The 12,687-nt window shown below is 57.1% G+C and overlaps 1 protein-coding gene across 7 annotated transcripts in view; it reads left to right on the top strand.

The window, feature by feature from the left end:
* The window catches only part of PTPN7 (protein tyrosine phosphatase, non-receptor type 7), a 25,501-nt gene extending 15,522 nt beyond the window's left edge, over positions 1-9,979 (top strand). For 5 of the 7 annotated variants that reach the window (XM_017739820.1, XM_008638013.2, XM_017739819.1 and 2 more), the window contains 9 exons: positions 1,180-1,408; positions 1,757-1,940; positions 2,355-2,439; positions 2,961-3,037; positions 5,244-5,381; positions 6,126-6,236; positions 6,767-6,924; positions 8,325-8,438; positions 8,969-9,333. In XM_017739820.1, the coding sequence (XP_017595309.1) occupies positions 1,278-1,408; positions 1,757-1,940; positions 2,355-2,439; positions 2,961-3,037; positions 5,244-5,381; positions 6,126-6,236; positions 6,767-6,924; positions 8,325-8,438; positions 8,969-9,062 (1,092 nt within the window). In that variant the 5' untranslated portion in view covers positions 1,180-1,277 and the 3' untranslated portion in view covers positions 9,063-9,333. Of the gene's footprint in view, positions 1-947; positions 957-1,179; positions 1,409-1,756; positions 1,941-2,354; positions 2,440-2,960; positions 3,038-5,243; positions 5,382-6,125; positions 6,237-6,766; positions 6,925-8,324; positions 8,439-8,968; positions 9,334-9,518 lie in introns of those variants that run through there. The other 2 variants (XR_001863841.1, XM_017739821.1) reach the window with 2 other exon arrangements.
* Positions 9,980-12,687: the final 2,708 nt, after the last annotated feature.

The raw sequence follows: 12,687 nt of genomic DNA, 5'->3' as shown, positions 1-12,687 counted from the left end.
ATCTCCCAGGTGTTTCCTGGCTGGAGTGGGAGGGAGAGCTGCTGGGATGGGAGCTGGGCTGTCTCTGGTCAGGATCTCTCCTGGTGCTGCTGCTCCTGCTAAGGAGCTGCTCTTGTCCTGCCTGTCTGGAGAACACCGGGACACCCTGCATGGGGTATAGGGATGGGGTGAGGGGCAGTGGTGGCATTGCCACCCCCAGAAATGCCACCGGGCAGCAGGGAATCATGGGGAACAGCTCCTGCCCTAGCTGTGTTCCCAGCACCATGTGGACCCCGGCTCTCCACAAGACCTCCCTGAGCAGATGGGCTGCCTGGGATCCCACTCTTAGCCCACCAAGAGCTCTGACTCTGCATCATTCCCTGTCTCTGTGGGTCTGTCTCCTCCTCATGGAGGCAGCTGGGGATGAGCAGGAGGCTCAGGATCCCAGGGTGCTGCCTGCCCCATGAGGAGCTCTGCCTGGAAGTGAATCAGCATCACCTGCACCTCCCCAGCCCTGCCAGGGGCTGACCCGTAGCTGGTGATGGGGAGAGCCTGGCACCTTCCCCAGCCCGGCTGCCCCATCGCCTCTTGCTCAACCACCCAGATAAAGCAGTTTCCTCTTGACAGTTGCTGAGACCCACAGGATGGAGGAGGCTGTCCCAGGGCCATCCCTCCCTTGCCAGAGCCATGAGGCTGCTGAGGGTGCCTGGTCTGTGTCTCTGGGCAGCAGGAGATGGCCAGACTCTGTGTGGTGGCTACAGCCACCTCGTGTCACCTGCTGGACGCTGCTGTGCTCACACGTTCCAGCTCTCATTCTTCCCACCGTGTCCCCAGGCCGAAGCAGGGGGATGTGATGGGGAAGGGCTGGAAGCTCAGGGCATGTGCTTCCATGGAGGGGAAGAGCTTCTGGGGCTCCCCCAAACCACACCACACCCTGCCACCACACAGAGTGGGTGTCCTCCCCTCAGGGGAAGCAGGTGCTCCTTGGTGCCATGCCCAGCATCACCAGTGGTGCCCGTGTGGGCTGCAGTGCTGCAGGCATCCCCGAGGGTGGGTGTGCTGGGAGCTCTCCATCTGCCTGGATACGGGGGCTGGGGGTCCTGGTTCCAGGACAACTGAGGACTTAAAACCCATCCCTTGCTTGCAGACCATCTGCCAGGGGCTCCACCCAGCGTCTCACATCTGCCTTTTCTTTTCCAGCTGCTTTTCCTCTGATGGCTCTATGATTTCCCAGGAGCTGAGGGCCCCCCGTGTCCCCCCGCTGTGGTTCAGGACGAGGGCTTCGTGGCTGCAGCAGGATGGTCCAAGCCTGCTTGGTGTGCTCCAGAGTTCATAGGGGCAGCCTGGCAGCCCAGGCAGCTGCAGCAGACATGGACAAGCCAGACAAGCCCAGTCCCTCTGCCAAGAAGCACGTGCGCCTCCAGGAGAGGTGAGTGTGGCTCCCCCCTGGCCGGGGTACCCATGGCACTGCTCATCCCCAGGGCTCCCCTAAAATTCCTTCCTGCCAGCCCTCTGCCTGCCAGCCTGTGCAGGTGCCAGATCTGAGTGTGGGGGCAGCCCTGGCCCCCACCCAGCCCAGGACAAATCTCGACACCGTCCTTCAGGGGCTTCCCAGCCAAAAGGCAAAATGATCAGCTAGTTCCTTGTTCCCCATCTGCCGGGGTGTCTATCTGGCTTTTGCTCAGTGTGGGGTGATTTTATCTGATGATACGGGGGGTGGGCTGTCCTTCTCTCCCAGCGGGGCAGTAGGTCAGCCAGGGACCCCTCTGCCTTCCAGGAGGGGCTCCAATGTGTCACTAGTGCTGGACATGAGCTCTCTAGGGAATGTGGAGCCCATCCAGCCTGTCTGCACACCACGGGACATCACGCTGAAGTTTCTGAGGACATCCAGCCACGTGCTGAGGAAACAGGAGCTCCAGCAGCACGCCCAGAGCCTGGCACAGCTCCAGGAGGAGTTTTCGGTGCAGTGATTCCCTCTCTCTCCTCACAGGAAGGGTGGCAGGGGCTGGCGGTGGTGGGACTGACAGGGGTGAGCATCAGGCTCTGAGCCCGGCTGTGCCCCACAGCCCCAGTGGGAGGGCAGGGGGTGTGGGCACACAGAGGGGAGGGGTGCCCGGGTACCACCTGCTCCTCGGTGCACACATGTCCCATTGGGGTGCCTGGAAAACCCTGTCCTGCCCTCCCATGCCACCCTCTTCTCCCAAGGTTGCATCTCTGGAAGGAGTCCCACCACAGCTGGACTCATCCCAGGAGCTGGCACCTCTGGTGATGCCCCTGGGTTAGCTCTACCCTGCTGGGAGACCAGGTCTGCCACCACCAGGGGACACAAGTGGCAGCGAGGGGCTTTTCCTTATTGCTGGTTTCTCCCCCTGCAGAAAATCCCACCCAACTTCGTGAGTCCGGAGGAGCTGGAAATCCCTGGACGTGCCTTCAAGGACAGATATAAAACCATTCTCCCCAGTATGTGCCACTGTGACCCTTTGCCTCCCACTTGCCTGTGTTTGCTTGTGGGTGAGGGTGACTCAGAGCAGCCCTGGCACTGGGGTGGGCACTCCTGGGGTTCTGCCATGCCTGCTCCTACTGCCCGTGCTGCAGGAGCTGGGTGCCGTGTTCCAGGGGGTGGGCACAGTGCTGTGGGGTGGCACATGGGGAGCTGTCCCTGGGGTGGGTGTTACTTGTCCCCAGGGCACGGCCTTAACGGTGTAAAGGCTGAGCATGTTCTGGAAGGACTCAGCTGGGCTCTGGTCAGGTGCTGTGGGGATGTCCTGAGGGGTCACTGGGGATGAGTTATCCCACCTGCTCACCACGGTACCTGCAGGTTTGGGCTGCAGCCAGGCTGTGCCCTGCCAGGTCAGGGAGGCTGAATGGGACAAGAGCAGCTGTGAGGGAGGGTGCAGGCAGCTCTGAGCATGGCATGCAGCAGGAGGACTCAGCCTCCAGGCAGGATCAGTCCCTTGGGCAATACCTGCAACATCTTTCAGATCCTGAGAGCCGGGTCTGCCTCAGGAGGGCCAGGAGCCAGGAGGAAGAGAGCTACATAAATGCCAACTACATCACGGTGAGTGTCCTGCCAGGGCCTGCAGACCAGGACTCACAAGGCACCGGGCTGCAGCTGCCACACTGGGTCACATGTGCTGGACACTGTCGCCTGTCCCTTAGCTGGGCCAGTGTGACTTCTTGTGAGACCAAACCATAACAGGATTGCTGGGAAGGCCTGGATTTTTGGTACCTTTAGCAGTTTTATACTAGGAGAAGTGACTGGAGATGGAGGATGTTTGGAGCTGTGAAACTGGGATTCCTGTGTCCTGTGGCTGCCCTGGGGCAGCAGACTTAACTTGCCAGCCCTTTTGGGGCTGGAGAGATGTGGCTCCAGCTGTGCAGGGCAGACACGCTGTTCCTTTTGGGGGGGAGAGTCTCCTGAGGGAGCTGCTCTCAGCTCCTGGGCAGATCGAGCACCCCGAGAGGCTCCCTTGCAGGGGCTGCTCCATCTCCTCCTCACACACTAGCCCATGGTCTGGAAAAGCCATGGGAGGCAAGCTGTGTGAGCAGATTATGGCAGCTCAGAGATCCTCAAACCTCACACATCCTGGGATTTCCTCTCTGCTCAGGGAGCTTGTGGCAATTTCCCAGGAGGAGAGCTAATGAAGGTGGGGTGTGGCTTATTTTTGGCACCCAGTGGGGTCCCTTTCCAGCGACTGAGAAGTCCCCAGACCCTAGGGTGTTACTGAGACAGCCTGATTTTGATATCCATCCCTGTGCCAACCTTCCAGGCTGCAGTCTCTCCCACGACGGGATCTCGTGTCAGCCAGGTGCCAGCTTTGCCTGGTGGGCAGGCTTCTTTCTGAGCAATTAATCTTCAGCACCCTTCCCTTGGGGCTGGCCAGGGCACTGGGAAGCAGAGGTGGGGCCGTGGCTGCTGTGAGTGCTTGGCAGTGAGGGAAAGCAGGGCTTGGGAAAGCAGCCCACAGAAAATGCTGTCTGGGGTGGCAGACAAACCCCTGGGAGGTGCTCGGAGGGTGTGGGTTGGAGCTGGAGGGCACTGAGGAGCATTTCTTTTCTGATGGTGCTTGTGGCTGAGATCCACTGAGACAGCAGCACCCAGCACCCCGCAGGGAGGGTCAGAGCAGCTTTGGGACAGGAGCACTGTGCCCAAAGCTGCTGGGAGGCTTGTCTGGTCCGAGGGCAGCGTGACCACGGGCAGCAGAGGAACTGTGCCTTCCCGAGGCAGCCTGGCAGCGTGCAGCTGCATGCCAGCTGACACTGGCACTCTGTCCCTACAGCCCAGGCTGTGCCTGGCATCCCCTCTGTCTCACATGAGTGCTGACTGTGCTGCCCGTCCCCCTGGCACACACACCTGAACACACCTGTGCCCACACACCCCTGTGTGCAGCTGGCATTTCCTGACCCCTTCCTTCCCCTTACCTCTCCAAGGGTGTAGCAGTGCAGGAATTTGTGGGCACATCAGAAAAATCAGCAACCCAGCCTGCCTGGGCATGCCTGGGAGGCACAGGAATCTGGGAGGGCTCTGCAGGCCTTTGATCAGCCCCACCTGGGACTGATGCTCTTCCTGCTGCTGGTGTTCCATGAAGTGTTTCTGAGCATGGGGTGGTGGGGAGAAGGTGGAATTCCCAGGGTTGACACCTCCAGGTCTCCTGAATGGAAAATCATGTTTCCTAGGAAAAAAATGATCCTGAGGCCTGAAAATAGGGCTCTGCAAAATGTTCCTGAGAACATTCCTGTCCCTTAGCTGGGCCAGTGCGACTTCTTGTGAGACCAAACCATTAGCAGGACTGCTGGGAAGGCCTGGATTTTTGATACCTTTAGCAGTTTTATACTAGGACAGGAAGTGATTGGAGACAGAAGATGCTTGGAGCTGTGAAACGGGGATTCCTGCTTGTCCTTGTGGAAACACCCACAGTGAGGAGTGCAGCTCCCTGTGTGAGCTTTGCCTCGCCAAGGCATCCATCACGCTGGCTCTTGTCACACTGATAGCCTGGGGATGCTTGCAGGCACTTGGTTGTACAAGGCCAGCTTCAAGGACTTGCTCCTGGGTGAGGGGACCAGCGGGATGGGGGGGAAGCCTGGGGGTTCCTCAGCAGATCTATAAAAGCATTTTAGGGACAGGTTTAGTAGGAAACAGCATGTGTGGCTCAGCCTCTAAACTGTAGAGGCAGAAAAGCTTCATGAGGGCCGGAGTGGCCTGGAGACAGGCCCCCCTCCCCTCGAGGCCCCCCAGCCTCCCTGACGGGCTGTGTGCTGGGCAGGGCTACGCAGGGCGGCCCCGGGAGTACATTGCCACGCAGGGACCCTTGCTGAACACCGTGACCGACTTCTGGGAGATGGTGTGGCAGGAGGAGGCGCCTCTCATCGTCATGATCACCGAGCTCCAGGAGCGCAAGGAGGTACCGCTGACCCTCCCCGGGCTCAGGCACCGCCCGGCCAGGGCACAGGGGGAGCAGGGTGCTGATGACAGCAGAGGGTTGTGTGAGGCCAAACGTGGGGTCTGTGCACCCACTTAGTGTGCTTTCATCTCAGAGGATTCCCTGATGGATCACAAGTGGAGGAGAGAGCCCCAGGGCTGCAGCCTTGGCCCTACCTGGCAAAGCTTTTCCTCCTCACATGGCTGTGTGCCCTGGGCACGCTTTACCAGCTGGATAATAGGATAAAAACCCCTGGGGATGGGGCAGAAGCAGTGGGCAGCAGTGCCCCTCTGGACCCCCGAGCTCTCCCCTGGGCTGGGAGCTCTCAGCCAGAGGATCCAGCCGGGATGGAGCTGACAGCACCTGCCTGGGGGAACTGAGAACTGGAAATTCTCCTGGCCATGTCCTTGCTCCCTTCTCTCCCAACAGCCTCCCTGTGCCCTGGGTCCTGCTGCGTCTGGAAGCTTCCAGGGCTGAGGAAGGCTGTGCATCCCTGGGGCCTGAAAGCCAGGGCAGGGCACGGGAGAGGGTGCAGAGCAGCAGGTGCAGGGACAGGGATCCATCCCTTCCTTGCTTTCCCTCTGTATCACCCTACATCCACCTTCCCCGCTCTCCTACCACCCCCACAGTGATGCCCCCTCCCAAGAGCACTGACCCAAGCACAGTTCAGACATCCAGGGGGTGCCTTGAGCATCTCCACAGCTACAAGCCTGCCTTGTTTTCCAGAAATGCGTCCACTACTGGCCCGAGAAGGAGGGCACCTATGGCCCCTTCACCATCCGTGTGCAGGCAGTGAGCGAGTCTGTGGAGTACGTGGTCCGGGAGCTCTCCATCCAGGTGGGTCAGAGAGGGAGCACGCTGGGGCCCAGCAGTGCCCCTGACACCCCTGGGATGTCCAGTGAGATGGCAATGCTGTGTGACAGGAAAGAGCAGGGTCCATGATTCTCAGGAGCCCCTCCTGCCTGGGGAGGCTGGGAGGGAGCAGGACCCAGCCCTGGGCTACAGAGGAGAAGGGGTCAGCTGGGCAGCACCACCAGCCCGGTGTTTGTGTGCTGTGCTGTCGGGCTCTGCCCCATGGGCTGTCTGTACTCTCTGGCTGACACCAGCCTAAAGGATCCTGCTTTGCCTGGACGCTGGTGACAGTGTTGGAACACTCTGCATCTGTTCCCGTCTTCTGGGATGGGACACATCCATCCTCTCTGGCCCAGGGGTCTCTCCCTCATGTCTGGCAGAGGCTCAAAGAGGGATTTGGGAGGAGGGTGGCAGAGATGGGTACAGGCTGCCTGGCCTCTGCTGGAGCTGTGCTCCACGTTTCATTTGGCCCCTGCTCTCACATCCCGATTTCTCTTTGTTCTGTGCTGGAGAAGCTTGAAAAGGAACGCCGCAAGGTCAAACACATCCTCTTCCCTTCCTGGCCGGACCAGCAAACACCTGAGTCAGCCAAGCCCCTGCTGTACCTGGTGTCCAAGGTGGAGGAGACTCTGCAGACTGCAGCCAGCCCAGGGCCCATCGTGGTGCACTGCAGGTAAGGGCTTGCACCTCACCTGAGCCCCGTCTGTGCTTCACCTCGGGGTCAGGCTGCAAATGCCTGAGGGGAAAATCCCACGTGAGTCCTCATGCACGAGTCCTGCTGTGGTGCAGAAATCCTGGGGCACAGCCACCCCACAGCAGAGCTGTCAACCAGCAGCTCCTGTCCTGGCAGCAGGATGGTGGCAGATCCTGCACCTGCGTCCATGGGCAGCTGGGTGGGAGCAGGAGAGGTCTGCATTTGGGACCCAGCCACCAGCCCCACCGTACACCCACAGCTCTGGCTCTGGAAGATCCTTGCTTGAGCAGGGAGATGGAACCAGATGACCCCATGTGATGCCTTTTCCCTGGTCCTAGAACTATGAGCCAGACACAGTTAAGGGATGAAAGGGTTCTTACTTCGGTATTTAATAAGGATCCTTATGATGCAACAGTTCGTGAAGGTGGAATACACCAAAATGCACACACACGGTATATCACATATATAATCTTCTACACCTTATAAATTAGCATATCTGACCAAGATTCCCCAATGAGGAGCTTAAATGAATGGTGTGACATCTCCTTATTCTAAAGTATTTCCTCCCAGATGGGCTTAATCCTAGTTTACAGGATATCTTCTAGAGGGGCCTTGCTTTCTCAAGATAGCGTAAGGCTTTTCGGCCTCCAGCTGTGAGGCCTTTAGGATGTTTGGTCTTCTCGCTTAGCAGAATACCAGGACTATGTTAAGATATCAGGCTTAAAGTATTACAAGTATGTATGCTAAGAATACTGGGAATACATAAGAGGTATATAAAAAGAAAAGGCAAAAAATCATGGCATCACAAGGCCGGTCCCTTCGAACCTGACCCATTCTGTAATTCTGTGATTCCTGCTCTCTGTGTCACCAAGCATGGCCTGTGGCTTGGATGTGGAGCCATGTTTCAGGACAGCCCTCCTGCAGGATGTGGCCTCTGCCTGTTTCCTCTCCTTGCTAAGTGAATTTGGGGACAGTGGAGCAGAGCACCCAGTTGTCCCTGTGGAACACGCTCAGCATGCACTGCTGCAGGCTGAGTGCAAACCACTGGTGCTGGGGTTAGAGCCCAGCTGGGAGGGGAAGAGGCTGCAGAGCCCCCTGCACTGCACAAGGACGGGGCACAGACTGGTGGTGTGCTTCCAGAGCAGCTTCAGCTGCTGTGCAACACGGCAAGAACTCCTTGCCATGGCAGAGTGACCCCAGCCCACGGCTTTTGGTGCCTGGCTGAGAAGCTTAGTCTGGCAGCTGGGGCCAGGACCCCCTCATCCCTCTAGGAAGAAATCACAGCAGCAAACCAATCCAGGAGTGCATCCAGCTCAGCAAGATGCAGGTGTGGGCAGTGGATGCTGTCGGTGCTCAGCACAGCTGTGTCTGTCCTGCAGCGCAGGCATTGGCCGCACCGGCTGCTTCATCGCCACCAGGATCGGGTGCCAGCAGCTGAAGGACAAGGGGGAGGTGGATATCCTTGGAATCGTGTGCCGTCTCCGCATAGACAGGTGGGTACTCAGAGCACGTGGCTCCTTGGAGGCCTGGGAGGAGGGGTGTGGGAGGGATGTGGCAGAGACATGGGGATGGGCATCCCAAGGCGACTATTTCTGATGGAAACCAGAAGGGTTGCTGGAGGATACAGATGTGTGGATGGCAAACAATTCCCAGTGCTGGGCTGGTTCTGCTGTCAGAGCTGCTGTAGCTCTGACCTGAGGACATGAGGGAGAGTAAAGGGGCTGGGAACCTGGCAGCTGTCTGCTCCTCCCTTCCAGCTCAGCCACTAAACCCAGAAACACTCCATCTGGCCACTTTTCAAGAAGCACAGGTGAAAATTAGCACCAAATCAGTTGCTAATCTCATTTTGAACAGCTCAGCAATGCTTCTGAACCTCTGCACTCTTTGGGCTGCTCTGGTGCCTGTTTCAGAGGCATCTTGACATGGCTGGTGAAGCAGGAATATCTGTGCCCTGGGAGCAGAGAGCTGGGAACAGGGTTCTGTGTTTGGTGAAGCGTCAGCAAGCCCTGCCTTTCCCTTGCAGAGGTGGGATGATCCAGACGAGCGAGCAGTACCAGTTCCTCCATCACACACTAGCTCTCTACGCTTCCCAGCTGCCAGAGGGGGGAGGCCGCTAGTGCAGGGCTCCCACCGGGCTTCTGGCTCTCTGCTCTGACCTCTCCTGCACCAGCCTCGGGGGACACCTTCACCAAAACCTCTCCTGATGCTGCCAGGCCACAGAGCAGCAGCACGAACGTCCCTCAGGATGAGTACAGCTGAGTGAACCCACGGGGACGGTGGCTTTGGACCCTGGGGATGAGCAAGGTGTGGTGGTGCGGTGGGTGCTCGAGGTGGCCACTGCTGCCGGCTCGAGGTAGATTTCACCCATAGAAAGAAGCTTTGGCTTTTGGGGTGTTTTTCCTTTTTAAAGCACAGTGGGCAGCAGTAGACACCTAAATACTTGGTATTTCTCATCCCTGTAAGAAAAGGGTTTCTACAACTTTTTAAGAAAAGCAGAGGAATCATCAGCATTCCAATCTCCTTGACATTGTTCACTGTGAATATTTGCGTAACAAATTCTGTGCCGGCTCGAGGCAGATTTCACCCATAGAAAGAAGCTTTGGCTTTTGAGAGGTGCAAGATCCTGAAGCAGAAGAGCAAGCTGTGCAGAGGAACTGCAGCTGGCAAGCGCCGGGAGCACGGTTTGCCTTTCGGCTGCACTCAAATGTTCACCCCGTGAGACGCAGCGCTGGTAGAACTACCCCGAAATAAACGGAGCCTCTGTCCTGGCTGTGCATCCTTTGTGGGCAGGGCTGGGCTTGTTCCAAACATGCACCATGAAGCTCTTCTTGCTAAAGACACCTTGGTGGCTTGGTGCATGGTCGGCTAACAGCGTTCCGTAGCTTGCTTTCCTCTCCACCTTCAGCCAACACCTTCTCACCAGCCTTAAAGTAGAACCATGGAATATTATTAAGGTTGGAAAAGAGCTCCAAGGTCATTGAGTCCAACCTCTGATCGAATCCCACTGTGCCCACTAAACTGTATCATGAATTGCCATGTGTAGTTGTTTCTTGAACAGCTCCAGGGATGGTGACTCCACCACCTCGCTGGGCAGCCTGTGTCAGTGCCTCACCACCCTTTCAGGGAAGAAATTCTCCCTAATACCCAACCTGAACCTGCCCTCTCCCTAGCAGGGGAGAGTCCCAAGCTCAGTTTGCAACTGATGTGTCCCCAGTTGCCTTCTGTTGTTACATGAGGGTGGGGATTTTGAATTCTTGGGGTTTTTTTCTGAAATCAGAACAAAATAATATTTGGGTTTTATTCGGTTGTCTTTTAACTGATAAATCCAGGGGGGGAGGGAAATAGTAGATGGAAAAACATTTTGGCATAAAGCACGGAGATGGGAATATTCTGTGACGTATTTTGAAGCTATTCAAAGCTGCCCTTGGCTGATGCACATCACACACCTGCTTGGGCAGTGAGGACTGGGAAGGAGATGGGATCTGCCCAGTCTGTGCCAGCCTATGTCACAAGCCCTGACATGACCCAGTGTGAGATCCAGGGAAGAAAGGGCCAGTCTTCCTGCTTTCCTGGGCTCCCTGAGCTTCCCCAGCTCAGGGCTGTGTGCATGACCTACCCCTTCACCACTCCATGGGTCCCCGAAATGCAGCTGAATCGCTGCCCAATGGTCTTCCCTGTCCAGTTTCCTCGCTTGGCAGCAGGAACAAATCTGCTCCCTGGCCCAGCAGCAGGAAAAGGGACAGATCTCAAGTAATGTCCTTTCACCTGCTGCATTTCGATCATCCTGGCAGAGAAATCCCCCTGTTCCTAGTGCCAGGTCAGCCTTTCCTCATGCCCAAGCCTGCCCAGCCAGGTGCTTTGAGGGGGATTTGTGTTCTCTGTGGGACTCCTGCACGATGCTCAGGCTCTTGGAGAGGCTGTGGAGCTCCTGCAAGCTCGTGTAGGTGGATGCATGGCTCAGGACCTTGCCTTCTCAGGTAATTTAGTGTAACACTGTTGCCTTTAATGGTGCCTCTGGAGACACTGACAGAGGTTTGAGTTGTGAGACAGGCTTTATTCAGCATTCCCCTCCTCAAGTGTTTCCTCCCCCACTGCCATCAGGCAGGAGAACTTGAAGACTTGCAAACTGCAGGTGTACAGTTTTCCTGCACTCCCTGGACAGCAGGACAGACAGCATTTTCCTCATGCTTTCAGTTTTCTATCCAGAGGAGAGCTCATAGGGAGCTCAGGCTCAGGCCAGGAGCTGCACAAGGGTCTCCCGAGGCATGCAGGAGCAGCGCCAGGATCACAGCTGGACCAGGGCTGTTGTCTCCCCCTCTCAGATTCCCCATTAGGTGCTCGGAGTTTTTCCAGTTCAGCTGTCTGATGCAGATTATCATCAGTTTCCTGCCTTTTGACCGCAATTTCTACCAGCTCCATCTGTTCCACACTTACCTGGCCGCTATGTGAGCTCTCTCCATCCTCCGTGCGCTGACTCCCTGAGCAGCGCCGGGGGCTGTGCCGAACCACCACCTGTGTAATTGCCAAACCCCATCCTGGGCTCACCCCATGTCAGGGGTGAGCAGGGTTTGATCTGCTCTGGCTGTGTCCTGAGTGTTCTGAGAAACTGCCTCACCCTGTCCATAGAGAGCACAGGGTGCCCAGCAGACAAAGGGAAGGAATCTCTCCAAAATCTCATGCTTCCCCATGCCCTGGGCTAGGGTTCAGCCCCTGAGCTCAGCCAGGGGTTTCAGCACAGCCAAGATTGCTCCAGTTCCTCACTCCCCCACTCAAAGCCCAGGTATGGACCCAGCTGTCCTTATCCTTCTCGTGGTGTTTCTGTGCTTCACGGGAGGGACAGCCCAGAGCATGCTGGCACTGAGGGCCCTGGGCTGCAGCATCCTGAGAACCATGTTCCCAGGAGGCCAGGTCCTGCCCAGGGCTCAGGAGAATCCTTCCTCTGCAGGACCATAGACCAGTTTAGGTTGGAAGGCCATCCACTCCCAACCCCTTCCGCTATCCCAGGTTGCTCCAAGCCCCATCCAGCTTGGCCTTGGACACTTGCAGGGCTGGGGCAGCCACAGCTTCTCTGGGCAACCTGTGCCAGAGCTTCCCCACCCTCTTTGTAAAACATTACTTTCTTACATCTAAGAAAATATATTAGGTATAAAGATACAAGATCATGTCCTATCCACATGACTGTAATTTTGGCCTGGGGTTTTCCAGGCTGGTAATCCATCCCCTCCCCTTGCAACAACTCACTGGGATGGGAGGAACAAACGTGGTGGCCACGTGGCACACATCACAGCTGTGGCACACACCAGCATTGGTGGTGGCAAGTAGACCCAGAATGCTCTAAATTCACTTGCAGCTGCTGGAAAGCTTCAATGCCATCAAACACAGCACTGCTCCAGCAGGTCCTGGGAAAGGCAGAGCATATGCCAAAATCCAGGGTCTTGAGTATTTAATAACAGCTTTGTTCTCAGGTGAGTGATGGTAACCACAGGCCCCAACAGCACCCGTGGACTCCAAGTAATCAGTGACCAAGCCATCACCTGGAAAGGACACTTTTTTGTGGCATGCTTTGACATTTCCAGGCAGCACTGTGGGAGCCCAGGATCTCAAGAAGGCCCCATGAGAGCTCCCACAGAGGATGAGGCTCACCCAGCAGCACTCACCCAGCATCAGAGGGAGGGCTGAGCTGGTGGCAGGGGGCATGGCAGGGACACCTCTTTGTGCTGGTCCTTGGTCACTCAGGGGCTA

The sequence above is a fragment of the Corvus brachyrhynchos genome, unplaced genomic scaffold (assembly GCF_000691975.1).
Source record: "Corvus brachyrhynchos isolate BGI_N302 unplaced genomic scaffold, ASM69197v1 scaffold67, whole genome shotgun sequence".
NCBI classification, from domain to species: domain Eukaryota; kingdom Metazoa; phylum Chordata; class Aves; order Passeriformes; family Corvidae; genus Corvus; species Corvus brachyrhynchos.
The sequence above is the reverse complement of the archived record's forward strand: the minus strand, read 5'-3'. Positions and strand labels throughout refer to the sequence as shown.